At 41.8% G+C, this 22,466-nt stretch overlaps 1 protein-coding gene and 1 non-coding gene across 2 annotated transcripts in view; both read left to right on the plus strand.

Moving 5' to 3' along the window:
• The window catches only part of POLA1 (DNA polymerase alpha 1, catalytic subunit), a 245,653-nt gene that overhangs the window by 33,400 nt on the left and 189,787 nt on the right, over positions 1–22,466 (plus strand). Inside the window, exons 16-26 of the mRNA XM_068144815.1 lie at positions 1,912–1,996; positions 2,968–3,029; positions 3,683–3,772; positions 6,156–6,272; positions 7,632–7,807; positions 9,564–9,693; positions 10,625–10,744; positions 12,961–13,057; positions 13,615–13,739; positions 14,632–14,781; positions 15,010–15,132. Coding sequence (XP_068000916.1) covers positions 1,912–1,996; positions 2,968–3,029; positions 3,683–3,772; positions 6,156–6,272; positions 7,632–7,807; positions 9,564–9,693; positions 10,625–10,744; positions 12,961–13,057; positions 13,615–13,739; positions 14,632–14,781; positions 15,010–15,132 — 1,275 coding nt within the window. The remainder of the gene's footprint in view (positions 1–1,911; positions 1,997–2,967; positions 3,030–3,682; positions 3,773–6,155; positions 6,273–7,631; positions 7,808–9,563; positions 9,694–10,624; positions 10,745–12,960; positions 13,058–13,614; positions 13,740–14,631; positions 14,782–15,009; positions 15,133–22,466) is intronic.
• On the plus strand, positions 13,330–13,460 carry LOC137444312 (small Cajal body-specific RNA 24). Its single transcript, XR_010988124.1, has one exon. It is a non-coding gene; the product is annotated as a small Cajal body-specific RNA 24 (non-coding RNA).

Below are 22,466 nucleotides of genomic sequence, written 5' to 3' on the forward strand. Positions count from 1 at the left end.
TTTGTTTGGTAAAGCTAATAATGGGGTCTATGTAAAAGAATGGAATGGTTCTGTTGATAAAAACTGGTTCTAAAATAGAATAAGAATTTGGTTTAAGTCTTACAGCACCTATTAGCCAGCAGGTTGAGGGAGGTGATTCTCCCCCTCTACTCCATTCTGGTGAGACCCCAACTTGAGTGCCATGTCCAGTTCTGGAGCCCCTATTACAAGAAGGATCTGGATGTGACGTTACCAGAGAGGTCACAAAATCAACCAGGTTGGAAGAGACCTCCAAGATCATAAAGTCCAACTGATCACCTAACCCTAACTAATCAGCTAGACCATGGCACTAAGTGCCTCATCCAGTCACTTAAACACCTCCAGGGATGCTGACCCCACTAGCTCCCTGGGCAGCCCATTCCAATGGGCAATGTCTCTTTCTGTGAAGAACTTCATTCTAAGATCAAACCTAAACTTCCCCCTGCACAGCTTGAGACTGTGTCCTCTTATTCTGTTGTTGGTTGCCTGGGAGAACAGACCAACCCCCACCTGGCTACAACCACCCTTCAGGTAGCTGTAGAGAGCAATAAGGTCTCCCCTGAGCCTCCTCTTCTCCAGGCTAAACACCCCCAGCTCCCTCAGCCTCTCATAGGGCTTATGGTAGTGGTGGTAGAAGCCTCATCCCTGGTGGTTTTAGAGGCCAGGCTGGATGTGGCTGTGAGCAACCTGATCTAGTAGAAAGGGTCCCTGCCCATGGCAGGGGGGGTTGGCACTAAATGATCCATGATGTCCCTTCCAACCCCAACGATTCTGTGATACTATGATTTATTATTCTGCTCTAAGATCTTTCCTTTTCTCAGAAGGGGGAAGAGATGTCAGTGGCCACTCAGTTATGGACTGCCGAGCACAATGTATAGTTAGGGACATTCCTGTTTCTTTCCATAAGTTGCCCTAGATTAAGAAGAGATTTGGTATTCACTAATAGGATAGGAACAACACTAATAGTTCTTTCTGGCTAACTGAATGGAAGAAAAACTAGGCTGGCAATTTTTTTCAAGCAGAGTTAGTTCTCTTGGTAGAAAATTGTAAAGGGAGAGTGTTGGGGATGTGGAGCCAGGCTCTGCTCAGTAAAGTCTAATGATAGGACATGGGGCAGCTGAGGCAAGCTGGAGCAGAGGAGGTTCTACATGAATACAAGGAAAAACCTTTTCACTGTGAGGGTGCTAGAGTCCTGAATCAGGCTGCCCAGAGAGGTTGTGGAGTTTCTTTCTCTGGCGACATTCCAAACCTGCCTGGATGCGTTCCTGTGTGACCTGCTCTAGGTCCTCCTGCTCTGGCAGGGGGGGTTTTGAGGCCTCTTCCAACCCCTAGAATTCTGTTAGTCTAGTCATTGTTATGAGACATACACAAGGTACCAACAAGACTCTGCTTCCCAAAGTGTTTCTAAAGCCTGTCTGCTTTGTCTTCTGTTGGGCTTTTCTGACCACTGTCTGGAGAGTTAGGACCTCCTGCCAGCAAAGCAAAGCAGGCTTCTTAGCATTCTCAAGGGCAGCCCGTCTGGAAGCAAGGATTCTCTGCATGTCTTGTGCTTCTCACATCTCCTCTGCACTTAATAGGGAATCCTTTAAATTGTGGAATCTGTTCAGATTCAGAACATAATTGTATAAAGGCAGACTTCTCAAAAATAAATTCTTTTTCCTCTCACACTTCTAAGACAATAATTTAGGAGGAAGTTCTGCTTTATTTTTATGTGAGGTCAATTCATAACTTTTCTTCTTTTTAACTATTTGTAATTGAAAGTAATTTAGAAGAGGTCTTTTATAGAAACAAGAGGAAAAAAAGGAAACTTTAAAAGAGAAGAGGGTGTGTGTGAGAAATGGATACTGATAGTAGTGTTTATGAAGTGGTTTGTGCTGTATCTCTTTGGTGTAGGTTGTGGCTATTGCAGCTCTGATTCATCAGAAATTTCCTCTGGATAAGGCTCCACCTCAGCCTCCTTTTCAGACACACTTCTGTGGTATGTACTTGGAACAGTTTATAAGTAGGGAAATAATTCTTTTGGAGTTGTTCTTTTGTTGTTGTGTTTCTTGATTGTGTGTGTGCTTTTGTGGTTTTGGTTTTTGGTTGGTTGGATGTTTTACCTCATTCTGTTGCTTCAGCAGTATTGGCTTGAAAGAGGTAAGTGGCAGTGTTTCAACACCAAGCAGGCTTTTCTCTCTGTTTTTGATTGTTGACTTCTTATTGAAGACTTCACTGAATCATAGAACGGTCTGGGTTGGAAGGGACACCCCAAAGTCATCTAGTCCACCCCTCTTGGGCAGGGACATTCTCAGCAGCAGGGACATCCTCAACTAGATCAGATTACCTGGAGCCCTGTTGAACCTGACCTTGAATATCTGCAGGGATGGGGCCTCAACTACCTCCCTGGGCAACTTGTGTTCCACCCTGCTGTATACAGTTTGCTATAGTTTTTACTGGTTTCACTTCTTCATGGTGGGAAGGTTGGAGTGGATGATCTCTAAGGTCCCTTCAACCTAAGCCATTCTATTTTCTCTTGGGTTACTTTTGTCATCCATTATTTTAAACTGCTTATTTTGTAGTTATTTTTCAGTTCTTCTGAACAGAACTAAAAAAAGTAAATCTCAGAGTTATTTATAAGCAACTTTTCATCAGGAAAAAATAATCTTGGAACAGCTAAACTCTGAGATTCAGACCCCAGTCAAAAGTGTTGAAGAGTGCTGAGTGCTTGTGAGAGGAATTTCTTTGAAAGCTGTGGACTAGTTTTAATCTCCAATGATAACCTCAAATATGACTGATTAGAATTGCTTCACATTTTACTAATTACTCAGTTGTCTTAAAGACAGCCATTCTCATAAGCCTAGCTTTTTAGAATTAGTTTTCCTTGGCTCCCTGTGTTGTGGATGGATGCTTACAGGGAGGGTGCAGTTAAGAACCGGTGTGTAAGAACAAATATGATTTCTATTGCAGCTGTTTCCAAACCGAGCGATTGTATTTTCCCTTATGACTTCAAAGAAGCTATTAAAAAGAAGGTAATTTCATTTTGTTAGCCTTCTGACTGCAGTACCTCTTTGCAATATGAACTTGATGTTGCTTTGGGTGTCTTGTGTAAGAGGAAATATTCAAAGGAATGGTGGGAGGTTTTTTTTCCTTTCATTAATTTGCCACTCTGCAAACCTCAGATCTTTTGCAAAGAGGCTGAAATTGTGATTCGTTTTCATTATACCTGACTGTGTACTTGTAGTAAAGTGGGAGAATTTGTTTCTTCTTTCCTTGGAGAGTAAAGTCTGTCATAATTTAGAAGACATCCTTTCTAAAGGGCACTCGCTGGGAGAGCTGACAGAATAATAAAGTAACCTATTTTTTTGCTTTTCCTCTGTTTCTGTGTGATCTTAAGCCTGTGAGTGAAGGATGCGCCTGGAGCATTTTCCTGGTGTGCTTGATTCTTAGGAGGCTCTTAAAATATCACTAGACACCTGCATACAAAAGCAAAATGGGGGAAAAAAAGCCTCTGAGAAAAGCTTTCTGCGTCTACGGGAGTGAGAACAAAAAGCCTTGAATTACAGAAGTAAAGGGAGAACTCTGTGGTGCTTTATTATTGTCCTGTAGCTAGTAGGGGAGAGGAGATGTTTCCATTTTAAACTTATTGGGTCATTGAAATCGGGTGCTCTCTTGCTCCTTTTAGAATGCTAAAATAGAAATTGCTGCCACAGAGAGAACACTGCTGGGATTTTTCCTTGCGAAGATTCACAAAATTGACCCAGATGTTGTTGTGGTGAGTAGCTCTGAGACTGGGAGAGTGAAATTAAAGCACACTGTCAGGTGGTCAGCTTTGTTCTTTCGCCTTTGTGTCCTGTTACAGGTTTCTAATGTTTATTTTAGACTGCTTTATGACTTGAATTTGCTTATAAGACAGCAGGTATACTTTGATACAAAGATGATAGAGAATTTTCCCTGACAGCATTTTATACATCCCACTATATCCCATAATACCTGCAATAGGCAGGATTTCAATTGTAACTGAAACAAGTTGTGTTTTTCTTCTTCACTCAGAAAAAGCAAACAAATAACCAAAACACCCACAAACTCTTGTGATTTTTCTAGAAAAAGCAGCAACTTTTGGTATATACATCAGAGTCTGCTTCAGTTCAGATGCTCAGATAATTTGTGTCACCATTTACATTGTTTTTATACTGTAAATCAAGGTGATAATCAATCCAAATCCATGGGATCTGAGCCGTGTTATAGTAAGAAATCTCCTTTTCTACTGTATTGGCAGCTGAGGATTTATTACAATTACTAATATATAATATTATATTTTATTATAATTACTAACAGTCATTTATATTACATTTTATCATAACGACCACTATTTTAATATTTTGTCATTGCTAATATTAATTTACATTTTAGTATAATAACTAATATTTTCATAATATAATAATTATTAATATTAATGTACATTATGCTTTATTATTACTAGTATTAATATTTGATCGTCATTACTAGTACTACTTTTTATGTTTAATTAATGCTCAGTCTTTAATGAAATTTTGAAGAAAGTTTAAACTTGGTTACCTGCAAGTTGTTATTGTTCTGTAGATAAATACAAATAATTAAGTGGTGGGAATAGGATGAAAGCAGCAGTCAGATTCCTGAGACCCTAATGGTCTCCAGTATTCACCCTATGAGCTGGGCTTCCTGGTGGTCATAGGAAGGAATCAGGGGAAACGCTGCAGCCAGGGGTTTTAAATTTAAAGATGCCAGTAGTAGGAGTGTGAGAGCACTGATCCTGAAACCAGAGCTGTGTTAGTGCAGTTTAATTTGCACCTGGCTTAATTAGTGCTTTTAAAGACAAGCTGTATCAGCACAGGGAGACGAACATCTCCCCGATGAGGAAAGGCTGAGGGAGCTGGAACTCCTCAGGAAGAGGGGACTGAGGAGTGACCTCATTCATGCTTATAAAGATGTGAAGAGCAGAGCTGGGCTCTGCTCAGTGATGTCCAGTGATAGGACAAGGGGCAGTGGGTTCAATCTGGAGCAGAGGAGGTTCCATGTGAGCATAAGGGAAACTTTTTCCTTGTGAGGGTGCCAGACCCCTGGAACAGGCTGCCCAGAGAGGTTGTGGAGTCTCTTTCTCTGGAGATGTTAAAAACCCACCTGGATGCATTCCTGTGTGACCTACTCTAGGTAAACATGCTCTGGCAGGAGGGGCTGGACTTTGGAGGTCCCTTCCGTTATAACTCCTCACATTGTGTGATAGGTAGACCCCTCTACTGTGGCTGTAATGCTACTGCTGATTTTAAGGAGCTTCTATATCACAACATTGCTCTGTATAAATGTATTTGAAATGGTGAACCTGCAGTTCATGGTAGCCAGCTGGTCCACATAGGCTCATATTCAGTACAAGGGTGGTGAGACTCTGGAACAGGTTGCCCAGGGAGAGTGTGGATGCCTCCTCCCTGGGAGTGTTCAAGGGCAGTATGGATGAGGCCTTGAGCATCCGAGTCTAGTTTAGAGAGGTGTCCCTGCCCATGGTGGGGAGGTTGGTGCAATTGGTCTCTAAGGTCCTTTCCATCCTGAGCCAGTCGATGATATTCATCAGGGTAGCATTTTGCTTTCAGCTGAGGTTACAGATCAGTGTCATCATTGTTTAAACTTTGCAAATATTGCCAGAGTACTTTGATAAATAAAGATTGGTTGCAGTGTATTTCTGTCCAGATTAAACAGCTATGCCTGTTGTAGAAAGGGAAAAATGTCATTATTTTGATGTCAGTATTGAGACTTGATGGATGGAAAGACAATACATTTCTTGCAGCTAAGTTTATAATCTCTATAGAGAATGTTGTGGATTTTTTTTTTCCTAGAAAGCTTTAAATTCTAATGTCTGGTATGAAAACACAAAGCTGAATCCTGTGAGCTGTGAGCCAGTTATAGAGCTGACTTTGGTATTCGGCTGAACAGCATAGTTAGTGTTAAGACTAATGAGTGCTGTTGATGAACATTCCCTTAGAAAGTGCTCTCTGTGAGAGAGATAATGCCATCAATTAGTTGGAAAAAGACACAAAGGGCAAAGGAATACTGAGTGTGTTAAACTAAGTCTTTCAATTTGCATTTGTTGTAACCTTTTTTTTTGTTTGTTTTTTTTCTGCTGCAAGGGTCATAATATTTATGGCTTTGATCTGGAAGTGCTGCTTCAAAGAATTAATGTGTGCAAAGTCCCTCACTGGTCCAAGATAGGTCGACTGAGGAGGTCCAATATGCCAAAGCTTGGGGTAATAAGATTGCTCAAGTCATTTAAGTCCCTTTATGTTGCATGTGATTAACAATGAATTAATTTTGCTGGGGAATTGTAAATGTGACAGTGATGTATTTTGGCTGTTGGTCACACTGAATTTCATGTGTCCCAGAGCAGAAGTGATGGATGTTTATATGAATTCTATTATAGTAATAAGCTAAACTAAATTTTCAAGTTGGGCTAATATAGTTTACACATCTCAACTAGATGATGGTAATGACAGATTAATTGCAATAGACTTTACTGTAAGTCTTTGTCTGCTGCAACTGGAAAATGAGAAAATGTATTTTGGATTGACTGGTGAATCATCATCACATAGAGAGCTGCTAAGGTAATAATTCTGTAGTTCTTAGTATGTATTTGTTCAGAGGATGATGTGTGAGGCTTGGGAGTGTTGAAGTGATGCATGTGGCTATGTTCTTGCCTGTTCTTATTCTTCCTACAGACCAAGAAGAATACTTGTGTGTGATTTGTTCTGTGACTTTTTTTGTCCTGCTGTTAGTACAAAAACTATAGTTGGAGAAAAACTAAAATCCATGCCCATATTCTTTAGGGATTATTCTGATTATTAAAAGGCATAACAACTTAAGAATAAAGATCTAACTAGTAATGAGAGTTAAGTATCTGCTTCTTAATATCTACACGTACTGAAGGAGTATTTAGGACAAGGGGCAGTGGGTGCAAGCTGGAGCATAGAAGGTTCCATGGGAACTTAAGGAAAAGCTTTTCACTGTGAGGGTGACAAAACACTGGAACAGGCTGCCCAAAGAGGTTGTAGAGTGTCCTTCTCTGGAGAGATTCCAAATCCACCTGGACGCATTCCTGTGTGACCTACTCTACATGGTGCTGCTCTGGCAGGGTTGTTGGACTGGATGATCTTTTGAGGTCCCTTCCAACCCCTAACACTCTGTGATTCTGTGATCTTCTATAAGCCATTCTTTCTTGGGATAGTATTGTTGATGGGTTGGACACGATGATCTTGAAGGTCTCTTCCAACCTGGTTTGGTTTATTTATTCTAATAAAGGTTTATTCCTAGCCTGAAGCAGTGGCCCCTGCTGTTTCAGTCTCATTTCCTTTGTTTCTTCATTAGACAGGCTGTCTTTACCTAACAAATAGCAACATCTCTCCAATTCCGTGACAGCATGAATTCCTTTAGGGTTTAATTAATAAAGCTTGAATATCAATGGTATTTAGTGGAGTATTTAGAGAAGTATTCAGTGATCAAGGGACTTGGCTGAGTCCTACAAGGATCTATTTTGGCTAGATGTTCTTTCTTAATGTTTATTTGTTTCATTTTTGGTTTGAATTTTTCTCTCCTCGTGTGATGTGGTTTAGGGTCGAGGAGGGTTTGCAGAGAGGAACGCTGCCTGCGGTCGAATGCTCTGTGATGTAGAAATCTCTGCTAAAGAGCTGATCCGTTGCAAGAGTTACCATTTGTCCGAACTGGTCCGTCAGATTTTGAAAACAGAGAGGAGGGAAATCTTCCCAGAGGAAATTCCAAATATGTACAGGTGTGTTGCTAGTTCATATCGCTCATCCTTCCCTGCAAGGTAGAGGAGCTGGTTTCCCACTGTAGAGTTTTATGCTTACTTAAGGGATTTCATGGAATGATAGAATTGTTTTGGTCAGAAAAGCCCTCTAAGATAATCCAGCCCAGCCATTAACCTATGTGGTAGTTTTAGGCTATGCCTTTAAATTTTTTCACAGATCTTGAGCAAACAAGTAGTAAAATGTAAATAAATCATTATTGGGTGTGAAAAGGAAAATAGAGATAATTTTGAACAGTTTCATTGGAGAGGTATCTACCATAAAACTGGTTGTACCAAAACATTTCCTTCTCTTCTCCTCTGGCTTTGTGGTTCTGGAGACATACTAACTTGCTTTTGCCTGACCTTGGCTGCATTGTTTTGGTTAACAGCAACTTTCTCTGCTCGCGCTCTCTCTCTCTCTCTCTCCCTCTCTCCCTTCTTTGGCCAGGGGCTTTGGGTGGACAGAGAAGGAGAAGCTGTTAGCTTCTCCTGGTCTCTGACCAGGGGGGCTCTTGTGCCATTTGTTAATTGTAAATATTGTAGATACTGTATATTTTGTACATATTCATTGCCTTCCATTGTAGATGGCAGTTTTGCCTGTAAATACAGCTTTCATTTTCTTCCAGTTGAGCTGGTCTGGCAAAGTTAATGTTGGGGGGAAAATTTCAACCCCCTGCAACTTAACACCACCATGGCCATTAAACCATGTCACAAAGTGCTGTGTCCGCATGTTTCTTGAACACCTCCAGGGACTGTGACTGTGACCCACTTCCTTGGGTAACTTTAGTTCCAATGTCTGACCACTCTTTCAGTAAAGAAATTTTTCCTAATAGCCAATCTAAACATCTCCTGGGACAATTTCAGTCCCTTTCCTCTCATTCTGTCACCCAGAGAGAAGAGTCCAACCCCCTCCTCACTGCAATTTGCTTTCATGTAGTTGTGGAGAGCAATGAGTTCTCCCCTCAGGCTTCTCCATCTGTCCTGGAGGTGCTGACTTAGCATACTGATGCTTGAAAAGGAAAACATTAACATTGCATGTTGTTTCAAGCTCCTCATGATGAGTGGCTTATTATGTGCAAAGCAAGTTGATTTGTGAGAACATTATTTTAGTCATGATAAGTTGTGCAAGCTTGAGTTTTGGGAGTGTTTTGTTGGGGATTTTTTGTTTGTTTTTTTTTTCACTTAAGGAACTTTGCTTTATATCAGTGAGCTACAGATACTATATATGTTCCTCACATCATAGAGCTTTGAACTGCAGAGCTGTTGGTCTGAGTCCAGAGGAAGGCCACAAAGATGGTCCAAGAGCTGGAACACCTCTGCTATGAGGATAGGCTGAGGGAGCTGGGGTTCATCCTAGAGAAGATAAAACTTCTGGGGGACCGCATAGCTGCATTACAGTACCTGAAGGGATCCTACAGGAAGCCTGGAGAGGGACTTTTCATAAGGGTGTCTAGAAACAAGACAAGGGGGAATGGTTTGGAGCTGAGGGAGAGTAGGTTTAGAATGGATCTTAGGAAGTTCTTCAGTATGATTGTGGTGAGACTGGAAGTGGTTGCCCAGGGAGGTTGTGGATGCCTCCTCCCTGGAGGTGTTCAAAGCCAGGCTGGATGATGGCTTGAGCAGTCAAGTCTAGTTGAGAGGTGTCCCTGCCCATGGTGGGAAGGTTGGAGCAGATATCTCTAAGGTCACTTCCATCCAAAGCCATTCTATGATTCTGTGATCTCCTTTCTTTTTGCAGTGATTCTCCACATTTAATCTTCATGCTGGAAAACACCTGGACAGATGCCATGTTCATTCTCCAGATCATGTGTGAACTGAATGTTCTGCCACTGGCCCTTCAGATAACAAACATCTCAGGGAATGTCATGGTACATTTTTATTACTTACCCCCCAAACACATTGTCCCAGATAAACAGTTCCATGGTTTCTGTGTTTGGAGTTGCTAGCTTTAATTTGTATGCAGTAATTGAAGACATTTGATGCTGTACATTTGGATTTGTTTGGTGGTCAGTGTGAGTTTGATGATCTAGTCATGTAATAATGTAAAAGCTTCCATCAAAATATCACATTTGAGTTTTGTTTTTTATGATGATACAGAATAATAGCAGTGTGAGGTGAAAGGGGAGCTAAGGGGGAAGACCACTGAAGAAACTAGTAGTTGCCAAAAGCAGATGCCTGAGGAGTATAAATTTGCCCTGTTGTATTTGGCAGTGCTTTCCAGGTTTTGTGTCCAGTTCTGGACTCCTCATTTTAAGAAGGACAAGAAACTGCGTGAGAGGGTATAGAAAAGGGCTACAAAGATGATATAAGGGGACTAGAACATCTGTCTTACAAAGAAAGGCTAAGGGAGTTTGGGCTCTTTATCCTGGGGAAGACAAGGATGATGCTCATGAAAACTTAAAGGGTGGATGTCAGGAGGATGGAGCCAGTCTTTTTTCTGTGGTGCCCACTGACAGGACAAGGAGTAATGGGCACAAACTTGAACGTAAGTTCCATCTAAATTTGAGGAGGAACTTCTTTAAGGGTGGGGGAGCTCTGAAACAGGCTGCCTGGAGAGGTGGTGGAGTCTCCATCTCTGGAGACATTAAAAGCCTGCCTGGATGCTGTCCTGTGCAACCTGCTATAGGTGAACCTGCTCTGGCAGCAGGGGTTGGATTAGATGAACTCGGTAGGTCCCTTCCAACCCCTCTCATTCTGTGAACTTATGAATAGTTGAAAGATATTGCTTAGTCTAATTCTGTCTGTTAGTATTTTCTGTGCCTGGCTTTGAATTCCTTTTCTTTTTGCTCCTCTCTGTAGTCGAGGACGATGATGGGTGGACGAGCGGAACGTAACGAATTCTTGCTGCTTCATGCATTTCATGAAAAAGACTACATAGTGCCAGACAAACAAGTGTTTAAAAAGCCTCTGCATAAGCTGGTGGGTCCAGTTTCTCTCTTTCCAAGAATTTTTGGTAAGGGAAAAAAACCCAAACCCCACATTCATCTACTTTTGCTTCTCACTGTTCTGTGAGAGAGCGGAAAACCTGAACATAGCAAGTTTTAGATTCAACTTATTGCTACAGCTTATGCTTAGTTCTACTTTTTTCTCTTGGTTTTAGTTGATATTGGGGGAATGTGTGCTTTAAAGGGACAGTGTGACAGCTTTTCCACTGTGTGACAAATCTATGGAAACTCAAGTTGCTCTTTTAGTTTAAAACTGAAGTAAGCTAAGTACTTAACTGTGTAGGGAAACAGTAAGGAACAAGATCGTCTGTGATGCTTTATAGATGCAGATTTGCTGTACAGTTATTTTAGTGATGAACAGTATTTCATGCACAGTTTGTAAGGTAGGTCACTTAGAATCATAGAATCATTCAGGTTGGAAAAGATCTTTGAGATCATCAGGCCCAACCATTAATCCTACTCTACAAAGGTCACCATTGAACCATATTTCTAAGCACCACATCTGAACAACCTTTCAAATACATCCAGGGAGTATCAGAAAAATAAATCCTTTAGATAATACCAATGTGAATATATTTATTGAATAATTTATATTTTCATTAGTAAATTAAGATTTGAGAATGTACTTGTATTTCATTATATTTTGCTTGTTAGTTTTAAGTAAGTTCATTAGCAAATTCCAAAGCAATAAGTTCTGTTGATTGATTGTTACATCAATGCAGGAAGGGAATTTTAAATGTTTCAGAACAGCATTGGACAACTTGGAACTCAGGGTACTAGGGGCAGTTCTGTTTAATATCTTTATTAATGGTTTGGATGAGGAGATCGAGGACACCATCAGCAAGTTTGCAGACAACACTAAATTGAGCAGGAGTATTGGGTCTGCTTGAGTGTGGGAAGGCTCTGCAGAGAAATCTGGACAGGTTAAATCAATGGGCTGAGGCCAAAGGGATGAGGTTTAACTAGGCCAAGGGCTGGATCCTGCACTTTGGTCACAGCAACCCCAAGCAATGCTACAGGCTTGGGGCAGAGTGGCTGGAAAGCAGCCTGGTGGAAAAGGATCTTGAGGTGCTGATGGACAGCTGGCTGAATGTGAGCTAGCAGTGTGCCCTGGTGGCCAAGAAGGCCAATGGTATCCTGACCTGTGTCAAAACTGGTGTGTCCAGGAGGAGTAGTGAAGTGGTGGTGCCTCGGGACTTGGCCACAGCTCGAGTACTGTGTTCAGTTCTGGGTGCCACAGGATAGGAGAGACCTTGAGGTCCTGGAGCATGTCCAAAAAAGAGCAATGAGGCTGGTGGGGCGGTTTGGAGTGTGTCCTACAAGGATCTGCTGATGAAGCTGGGGTTGTTTAGTTTGGAGAAGAGAAGGCTGAGGGGAGATCTGATTGCTCTCTACAGCTCCCTGAAAGGAAGTTGGAGTGAAGCTGATGTTGGTCTCTTCTTCCACCTAAGCAGTGACAGGACAAGAGGCAATGGGTTGAAGCTGTGCCAAGGGAGGTTTAGGTTGGACATTAGGAAAAACTTCTTTAGTGAGAGAGTGGTGAGGGGTTGGACCAGGCTGCCCAGGGAGGTGGTGGAGTCACCATCCCTGGAGGTGTTCAGGAAGCTGTAAATGTGATGCTTCAGGATATGGTTTAGTGGTCATGGTAGTTGGGTTATGGTTGGACTCAGTAATCTTAAAAGTCTTTTTTAGCCTTAGTGATTTTATGATTCCATAATTAGGAGAAAAATTCTGACTTCAGTGAAACAAATAGCAAAATACTCTGAGTCAGTCATGGTTTTTATTTATTTCATTAAAAGCCAGCTATTGCATTTCCAAGCCCTACATTTTAACTGGGCAGTAATATTTCTGAGTCATGAGTTGATACTATTTCATTTTTTTTCCCTAGTGTTAACTTCTACAGCCATCCAGAAAATGCATACTGGTGATGTGCTGAATGATTACAATTTCTTAAGGTCTTTGCAGATCTCTTGTTAGGAGCTCGTTCCTGTAGGAGTTGGTTTGAATGCTGTTTTGATGTGTAAAGAGCTTTAATAAGGATCATGGTGGAAACACCGTGATTTGTATGTGTTTTGAAAGGAACTCTATGCACTGTCTCCCATGTTCATGTTTGATTTGCCAAAAAGAACTCCTCCAACAGTAGAGAAACCGTGGTGACTAGATAATAACTGTTTTAAATGCCACATGTAGGTGGATGAAGACGAAGATTTGGAGGAACAGAGTAAATCAAAGATAGGGAAAAAGAAAGCAGCGTATGCTGGGGGCTTAGTCTTGGATCCCAAAGTCGGTAAGATGTGGCAATTTTCTTTCTTCTATGAAGTTAGAGCCAGGTAGGTTCTATTAAAGCAGTTAGATTGTAATGAGCTCCATGTGTGCGTCTTGTGGTGGTGCTGGGGGGGTTGCTGAGGTGGTTTGGGAGGAGATTGTTGGCATACAAGAAAATACCCAACATCAATTGCGGGATTGCTTACTCTGACTCTTTATTCCCCTTAGCTTTTTGTCAGAAGCTTGTGGTCTTGCAAGGAATTAGGACTGTTTTGTGCACCTGTAATTTTCTGATGGACACGTAAGTTTCTTTTCAGTTTCTCCTCTATGTGGAGAAAACTGTACAAGTGTCCTATAGTAACACAGAAGCTATCTGTTCAACTCTGGTGAGTTAATGGGGTTGGATCGTTCCACTTCTGACAGCCTTCTCTAATGGGTAGTGATGCATCTCAGCAACTAAATTGAAGGGAAGTGTAGTACAGGCAATCTATTACTGTCATCTAAATATTAATATTGCAGCTGGATGAAGTCCTTAAGGAGACTGAGTCATTCTGACTTTTGTTTTAAACTCTGTTTTAGGTTTTTATGACAAGTTTATTTTGCTTCTGGACTTCAACAGCTTGTACCCATCAATTATCCAGGAGTTCAACATCTGTTTTACCACAGTGCAGAGACTGTCACCAGAAGCACAGAAAAGGACAGAGGTTTGTGTGCTGTAACTTGTGAGTAAAGTTACACTCAGTGTGTTTTCTGTGAAGCAGCTTTTTAAGAAACTGTTGGTTTTCATTGTGTAATGTTTGTTTCCCACACGCACTTAAAATAGGTTATTCTTGTTTAAAAACACATCATAGTAAGTTTTGGGTTGGGACTTTTGGAAATATTTTATGTCTGTCACATTCATTTCAGTAATACTCTTGGTAAGTTTTCTCTTGAATGTTGTATGTTTGTCGTCTTCCTTTCAGTACTGCTCTTAAAGAATCTTGTTAGGTTTTCCTTCACATAAATAAAATCTTGGTATCTTCCTGAAACAAGACTTGTAGTGAGGCTCTCTTGGCCCTTTTCAGCCCCATCTCTCCCTATCAAATTCTGCACCCCTTGACTGATTTCATCCTAACTTGATAGAGGCTTCCTAAAGTTAAGAACCTTTCGTGTCTGCTTTCCCGTTCTCTCTCTCGCTTTCCATCTCCCTGAGTGTGTTTAATTTCTCTAGATTTATATTTGTGTATGCACACACACGTGTATATATGTGTGTATAAAATGTACACATGCATTAAAAGAAAAAAATAATAATCTTGCAACTCATCCATGTCTCTTTTGGGGTTTTCCCAGACATGAGACAGGATTGGTCTTTGTCCCCAGCGGGTTAAAGACCACAAACCCCTTGTTATGCTGCTTGTTCTAAATTGAGCTTCGGTGGGTCTGCAGGAGTAGTTAAGAGGTTATATTGTTTGGTTTGGTTTTGTTTTTTGGGGGGGGAATGTTTGTTTTGTTTTACTTGTTAGGGTTTACTTGTTAGGGTTTTTTCCCCCCAATTTTCCACTTAAGGCATCTAATCTTCAAGCAAAAATCTAATAAGCGATGCTGATCATTTGACAGGTTGAAGAAGAGGAAGAAATTCCAGAGCTTCCAGACCCATCTCTGGAAATGGGAATTTTGCCTAAAGAAATCAGGAAGCTGGTGGAAAGAAGGCGCCAAGTAAAGCAGTTAATGAAACAGCCAGATTTAAATCCTGACCTTTATTTACAGGTGTGTTTTACAGGATTCCTTTGATTTTACTCCAACTCCCTTTAAGTGACCTGATAAGCCTTGCAGAATAGACATGATTAGTAGTGAGCAGTGATTGTAATGTGCTTTCCTTCTAGCCCTTCTTTGCTGCAGAGCATATAAAAAGCTAGGGCTGTAATTGTGAACATTAAGTTCTGTTGTCTGTTGGCTGTAGTTACATCATTTTTGCTGGTTGTGTTTCTTTTTCAGTATGATATCAGACAGAAAGCTTTGAAACTCACTGCTAACAGCATGTATGGCTGCCTGGGATTTTCCTACAGCAGATTCTATGCCAAACCTTTGGCTGCTTTGGTGACACACAAAGGGAGGGAGGTAAGTCAGTAAATAGGTTGGGTACACATGTAGAAAGGGTGAGTTTAAGCCACCTGCTTTTTCACTCAATAGGAGAATGGTCTTGGGTTTGAACCTGCTTTACTTTGAGATCCGCACTTTTTGTCCTTCTTACACTGCAGAAGTTGGGGAAAAGAGTGGTGTCTAGAAAAGAATCAGATGAATGTCTCAGAAAGTACAACAAGTTGAAGCTCTAGCTTAGAGCCTGATTTGGAATTAAACTGCTTAGCTTCAATAGACCAGTTTATGGTGACAAAGAAAATCAAGGCTGTTTCCTTACATTTTCCATGGATTTGCAGTTTTGCCTTTGATTCGGTGGCATGATTCAGCTTTGGATGAGCTTGTCTTTGCCCTTTCTGTCCTATGTCTTGTTATGTTGAGTTCCTAATTAATCACACAGTGACAATGGCCTTATGTATTAGGGCCTTATTTTCAGAAACTTTGTTTATTCTTTAAATTTAAGCTTCACTTTAGCCACAAGAGGCCAGATTTTATTTTAAGAGTTGGTCTTAAACTTATAGGCAAAACTACTCTGGCTGTTGAATGTAGACCACGTCAGTTTGATTCCAGTGGGGAAAATAAGCATCAAGGATCCAAAACCTACCACTGATATGCAGTGTCTAAAACACTTTTTGTTTTTCATGATGGTGCATGTTAGTTCTTTCTAGAAGAAAATGCCAGCAGGAATCTGCAAAGGTGCCAAGAACAGATGTGAAAGGATGGCTGGTCAGTCTTTTAGTTGAGCAGGGAGATGAATTAGCTCACATCTATGTTCAGAGGCACATACTGTGTGTGACATGAGGGCACAGCTCTCTGTGCTGTGGGCCGCCCAATGCACTGAAGGTCCATTTACAGCTTCCAACTGATGTGCACTGAGGCATTTGGCTTCTGGTAATGCATCTTTGAGTTTAAAATTTAGTCTTCTCTTCTAAACAGATAAGCCTACTTTATTGTCCTTCCAACTGATGTAACCAATGTATTTAACTTTACACATGTTCAAGTGGGAAATAGTTTCCAGGTGTGATAACTATAAATGCAGTATGAGTCCATGTGAATTCCAAAGCTGATATTTCCATTAAGGAAGTGGTATCTTTGTTGTAAGAGTCTCATGTATTTATCTACAAGTTTGGCATGAAAAGCATTTGAGTGTCATAGCTCTATGTTTTTCTAAAAGTATTTTGAAAGTAATGAATTTGACCTGGGTTTATGATCTTCATATAGGGCACCTCTCACAACCTGGATATTGTTTGTATACTTGACACTTTGGCCTTTTCTGAAGAGGAGCAAATAAATTTCCTTTGCACATTTTATTCTCAGTTGTCTGTGACTTAACAGTTATGAGAAAATGGTGCATGAAATTCTGATGTTCTTGCATTATGTGCCAAAGTGATGGAGGAATTGGGAAAATCACAGAAAGTTAGAGGTTTGAAGGGACCTTCAGAGATCATTGAGTGCAACCCCCCTGCCACAGCAGGATCACCCAGGGTAGTCTGCACAGGAATGCATCCAGGTTTTGAAAGTCATAGTATCACAGCATTGCTAAGGTTGGAAGAGACCTCGATGATCATCGAGTCCAACCTGTCACTGCAGACCTCATGACTAGAAAGTCTCCAGAGAAGGAGACTCCACAACCTCTCTGGGCAGCCTGAAAAGATATTGGCCCCCTCCACTTGACACCCACCCTTCAGATATTCATAGACATTGATCAGATCCCCTCTCGGTCTTCTCCAGACTAAACAGCCTCAGGACTCTCAGTCTCTCTTCACAGGGGAGATGCTCAAGTTCCCTAATCATCCTTGTGACTCTCCATTGGACTCTTAACTAGGTTTTACAGAATGTGCTAGGGAGCACTCTGAGACTGCCTTACATAGATGATTTTTATTTGGGAAGGATTTCTTGACCCTTAAATTCTGGTGATGCTAAACCTGGGCTTGCTTCTGCCAAGCCTTTGCACACATTTACATCTCCATTTTTTGTAGTTGCTCTGAGTATGGGGAAAAACTTAGTATTATGAAACAATATTGCTTGAAAGTGTGTTGTACTCAGTGCAGGTCTAATAGTTCCGCTGTGAAATGGGGCACAGCAGAGAGATGCCAATGACTGGCCCTGTGGGAGCCAACCTGCATCTGGCAGCACTTGCGGTGAGCTCAGTGGGGCATTACTGTCTTAGTAGGTCTCTTCCATGCAGTGCAGCAACTCTCTTAGAGCTAAAAAAATTTCTGTGTTTTTTTTTTTCCCCACCCATTCTTTGAGGTGGATAAATATTCATTGCTCTGGATACTGTGGAGATAATGAACTTCGGAAAAATCTGAGAATTTTTCAGGTTGGTCTATACTCTTCTGCTTCTGTTAGGTCCTGCTGAAATACACTGTTCAGAGAACTTGCATTTTTAGGTGGTAAATAAAAGCATCCAAGTTTTAGCTCCTAATTTCTTGAGAAGTAGTTTTTGCCATAAAAGGTAACACCTTAGTTTCTGGTTGGTTGGTTATTTTTAAAGGTGAGGTATTTAATCTGGGGAAATACTACTAGTGATTTTTTTCTATTAATCTTTCTATTCACAGATTTCCTCTTACCACTAAATGCTAATATAAAAGAGGTCAGTGTTAAGTATCAGGAGATTTAGATTGTCTGTATGAAAGAAGTTAACTAAAATAATTAGTATGGAGAGATTGTTAGAGGAGGGCCATGAAAATGGTCAGGGGGTTGGAGCACCTCTGCTATGAGGACAGGCTGAGGGAGCTGGGGTTATTCAGCCTGGAGAAGAGAAGGCTCCAGGGAGACCTAATAGCAGCCTTCCAGTACCTGTAGGGGGCTACAAGGAGGCTGCAGAGGGACTGTTTACAAAGGCCTGCAGGGATAGGATGTGGAGCAATGGTTTGAAATAAGAGGAGATTTAGTATGGATGCTAGGAACAATTTCTCTATCATGAGGGTGGTGGAACACTGGAACTTGTTGCCCAGGGAGGTCATTGAGACCCCATCCCTGGAGATGTCTTCAAATCCAGGCTCAACAGGGCACTGAACAACTTGATCTAGTGAACGATGTCCCTGCTTACTGCAGACAGGTTGGGCTAGATGACCTTTGGAGATCCGTTCCAACCCAAACCATTCAATGATTCCATGATCTCTTGGACCTAGCTGACCTTGGCAATAACTCTGAGTGTGAATTGAAGGACCTAAATAAAATGGGCTTGTAGATGTCAGAACTCATCCAGGCAGGTTTGGAATGTTTCCAGAGAAGGAATCTCCATAACCTCTCTGGGCAACCTATTCCAGTACCCTGTCACTCTCATAGTGGAGAAGTTTTTCTTTCTTTGCTGCAGCTTGCACCCATTGCTCTTTGTCCTGTCACTAGACATCACTGAGCAGAGCCTGGCTCTGTCCTCCTGACACTGCCCTTCACATCTTTATAAATGTGAATGAGGTCACCCCTCAGGTTCCTCTTCTCCAAGCTGAAGAGCCCCAGCTCCATCAGCCTTTCCTCACAAGGGAGATGTTCCAATATCTTAACTATCTCTTTGGCTCTGCAATGGACTCCTTCAAGCAGTTCCCTGTCCTTGACCTGAGGGTCCAGAACTGGACATACCAGATATGGCCTTGCCACGGCAGAGCAGATGGGAGGAGAACATCTCTGGACCTAGTAACCACACCCCTTCTGATCCATCTCAGGATGCCATTGACCTTTTTGGGCACATGGGCACTGTTGCTAGCTCATGGTCATCCTCTTGTCCACCAAGATCCCCAGGTCCCTTTCCCCAGAGTTGCTCTCCAGCAGGTCAGTCCCCAAGCTGTACTTGTTCAGCCAGCCTGCAGCAAGATACGAGCTACTGCTTGGCCTTTATCTACCTAATGGAGCAAAGCCTTCCAACTCTGGACCCAGCAGAGAGAGGTAGGATGTAGCATTGCAGTGAAGGAGGTGCGATTTATGTGGGTAGTGTTGTAATGTTGGTGAATTTTCACTAGATGGCGAAAGAGACCTGGAGATCATTAATCAATTAAGACTTTTCTGTCACGATGTGGTTTAAACGTTGATTATTCAGGTTTTCCAAACCTTCTTTACTGTTTTTTTTTTCAGTTGTGGGTAATCTTTAGCAGGGAAAATGGGGGGATATCAGTGTGAATTTGTCAGAATTTAGTTCATTCTCTATCCCTGTTCAAGTTTTGGTTTATTTTGGAAGATATAAAGGGCAAAAATTTGGGGTAGGAGGAAGTTAAACCTGTTTAAACGGTTTGACCTTTTTGGAAAAGGTAAATGTTTTCCTGTTTTGATCATTAGAAATGCATCAGTTCTTACAGCAAATTGGAAAAACAAAAATTCTTTCTGCTTTTGCAGTCTAAATGTTCCATCGTTGATCAGGAATGCTAGAAGGATTGTTGGACCTTTCACCCCAACCCCCCACGTTACTAAGGGTTTGCCTGGACGTTGCTCTTGTAACTCCAGCAGTTGCTTGCATGGAAAAGTAATAGGAAAATATTTACTGTATTTTTAGCTGTCCTTTAATGTAATTTAGCAACTGGAAACAAGATGAGTCGGTGTTGTACAACCAGCCAGCTCTGCAGTAGCAGACAGCGTAAGGTCATGCCTTTCTAGCCTCTTTAAAGGACAAGTCTTTTGATGAAGTGTCAGTTGTCTGATTTCCCAAACACAGGATGTCCTCTGCTGCAGGATTTTCCTACAGGACAGCATAGTTATTGAGAGAATTGGATCTGTAGGCAGGTTGGTTACTAATGGCTGTCACTCAAAGCTGAGGCCTTTTCCAGGTGCTTGCATTTCATTGTTGCATATTTTTGCCCAGGCAGCTAGAAAACCTGCATTTGAAAGGAAAAATAACACATTTGATGTTTTCTGCAGTACTTACAGGTAGGTCTGGTATTACTTTCTGCAAAGTGAAAGGGGAAAAGAGGCAAATTGGGTTAATTCCAACTTTTCTCATTCAGATCCTTTAGATACATTCTCAATTAATAATTAGTTTAAGACCCTGGCAGTCAAAAGGAAAGAATAAAAGCATGTTGCTGCCACAGTCTGAGAAAAGAATGGATGAGGGAGGAGAAAGATGAAACAGAGAAAAAAGAGCTCATTTGACAAAAATTAAGCAAGGGTAGGTAAGCTGGTTAATGGCCATCTATTAGAACTGTCTTCTGTAAAGAGATCCTGGCATTTTGGTGAGGGATTTTTTTGCAGCAAACTTTTTTTCCCCCTGAAGTCTTATTCACCCAGGGAATTGATCATCAGCTCCATTTTCTTAACTACACCTGAAATGTGGTATCCTGAGGTGTATCAAGAGTGTGTCCAGCCGATTGAAGGAGGTTCTTCTCCCTTCTACTTTGCTCTAGTGAGGCCCCACCTGGAATATTGCATCCAGTTCTGGCCTTCCCAGTTCAAGAGGGACAGGGATATAACCAGCCCCAGGTCTCTCAGCCTATCTTCATCAGGCAGTGCTCCAGTCCCTTCATCATCCTCGTAGCCCTCTGCTGACTCTCTCATGGATCTACTTGAGTGAGTCCAATGGTCTGTAGAGGAGAAGAATGAGAGGGGATCTAATCAATGTCTATAAATATCTGAGGGCTGGGGGATCAGGAAGGAAGGGACAAACTCTGCTCACCTGTGCCCTATGATAGGACAAGGGGCAATGGATGTAAACTACAGCACAGGAAGTTCCACCTCAACATGACGAAGAACTTCTTGACTGTAAGGCTCACAGGGCACTGGAACAGGCTCCCCAGATAGGTTGTGGAGTCTTCTCTGGAGGTTTTCAAGCCTTGTCTGGATGCACTCCTGTGTGACCTGCACTAGATTCCATGGTCCTGCTCTGGCAGGGGGGCTGGACTCAGGGACCTCCAGATGTCCCTTCCAACCCCTAACATCCTGTGATCCTGTGATTTAGTTATCCATTCTACAGGAGCTATCATGTAAAAATGGGGCAGTTTTTAGACTCCTGTTTTTTTACCCCTGTTGTATACTGTCTGTATTTAAACAGCGAGTACAGCATCAATATAACATTTTTGGAAGACATGAAACTTGATGGCAGAAGGCTAGGCAAGGAGTTTCTGAGCTGCTTTTGAATATAAAAAAGGCAAATGGAAATCTTAGGAGAAATAGTGCTAAGTTGCTGCCATGTACCCTGGTGGCCAAGAAAGCCACTGGCATCCTGGCTTGTGTCAGAAGCACTATGGCCAGCAGGGACAGGGAGGGGATCATCCCCCTGTGCTCAGCACTGCTGAGGCCACACCTTGACTGTCCTGTTCAGTTCTGGGCCCCTCACTATATGAGGGACATTGAGGTGCTGTAGAGTATCCAGAGATGGGCAAGGAGGCTGGAGAAGGGCCTGGGGCACATTACTGAGGGAGATGGGGTTGTTCAGTCTGGAGAAGAGGAAGATGAGGAGAGACCTCATTGCTCTCTCCAACTACCTGAAGGGAGGTTGGAGTGAGGAGGGGGCAACCTCTTCTCCTTAGTGACAAGCAACAGGACCAGAGGAAATGGTCACAAGCTACATCAGGGGAGGTTCAGGCTGAATACTGGGAAATATTTCTTCACTGAAAGGGTTGTCAAACATTGGAATGGTCTGCCCGGGGCAGTGCTGGAGTCACCATTATTGGGGGTATTTAAGCAGTGTGTGGACCTGACATTTAGGGACGTGATTTAGTGTTGCCCCATCAGTGCTGGGTTGAGGGTTAGGCTGGATGATATCTGAGGTCTCTCCCAACCAGATATATTCTGTGTTTCTGTTCCTAAATGGAAACTGTTGGGGGCAAACCAGTTGTGTCACTGTTGTTAAATTTATCATTATGTGTGCCATTGTGAGCAAGTGAAAAAGCTACGTGTGTTATTCTGCATACTAATGTCCCAAATGAGTTAGAATAGACATTTTCGAAAGGGAGGCTGCTTAACCATCTGAAAATGCAAGCAGTATCAAGTAGTAGAAGAATTATGGAATATCTTAACATTTGTTGAAATGAAATATTGTGAGTCAAGTGCATGAGATGACATCTGGACTGATAGAGACTTTGGCATCTCAAGGAGAGGAAATGAAACGTTTCAGTTAAGAAGAATGGTCAGAATATTTTGAGTGAGGAAGAAATTAGTCTGGAAGGGGGGGAAAAGATAATATTTTATTTTGGGGCATGTGTTTTATTTTTCACTGGACCAGAAAGGTTTTATTTAATTGATATTCACCCATAGATGTTTGGGAAGATGATCAGATTTGGATTGTTTGTACTGCAAGTGAGATCAATAGAGAGATTTTCTTCTTTTGTGACTGCTTATTTTAAGGTTGTGCTAGCATGAGAGGTGTGGTGCCTCTCACTTCCTGACTG

The sequence above is a fragment of the Melanerpes formicivorus genome, unplaced genomic scaffold (genome assembly GCF_026170545.1).
Source record: "Melanerpes formicivorus ecotype bairdi unplaced genomic scaffold, bMelFor1.0.p_v2 SCAF_11, whole genome shotgun sequence".
Lineage (NCBI taxonomy): Eukaryota > Metazoa > Chordata > Aves > Piciformes > Picidae > Melanerpes > Melanerpes formicivorus.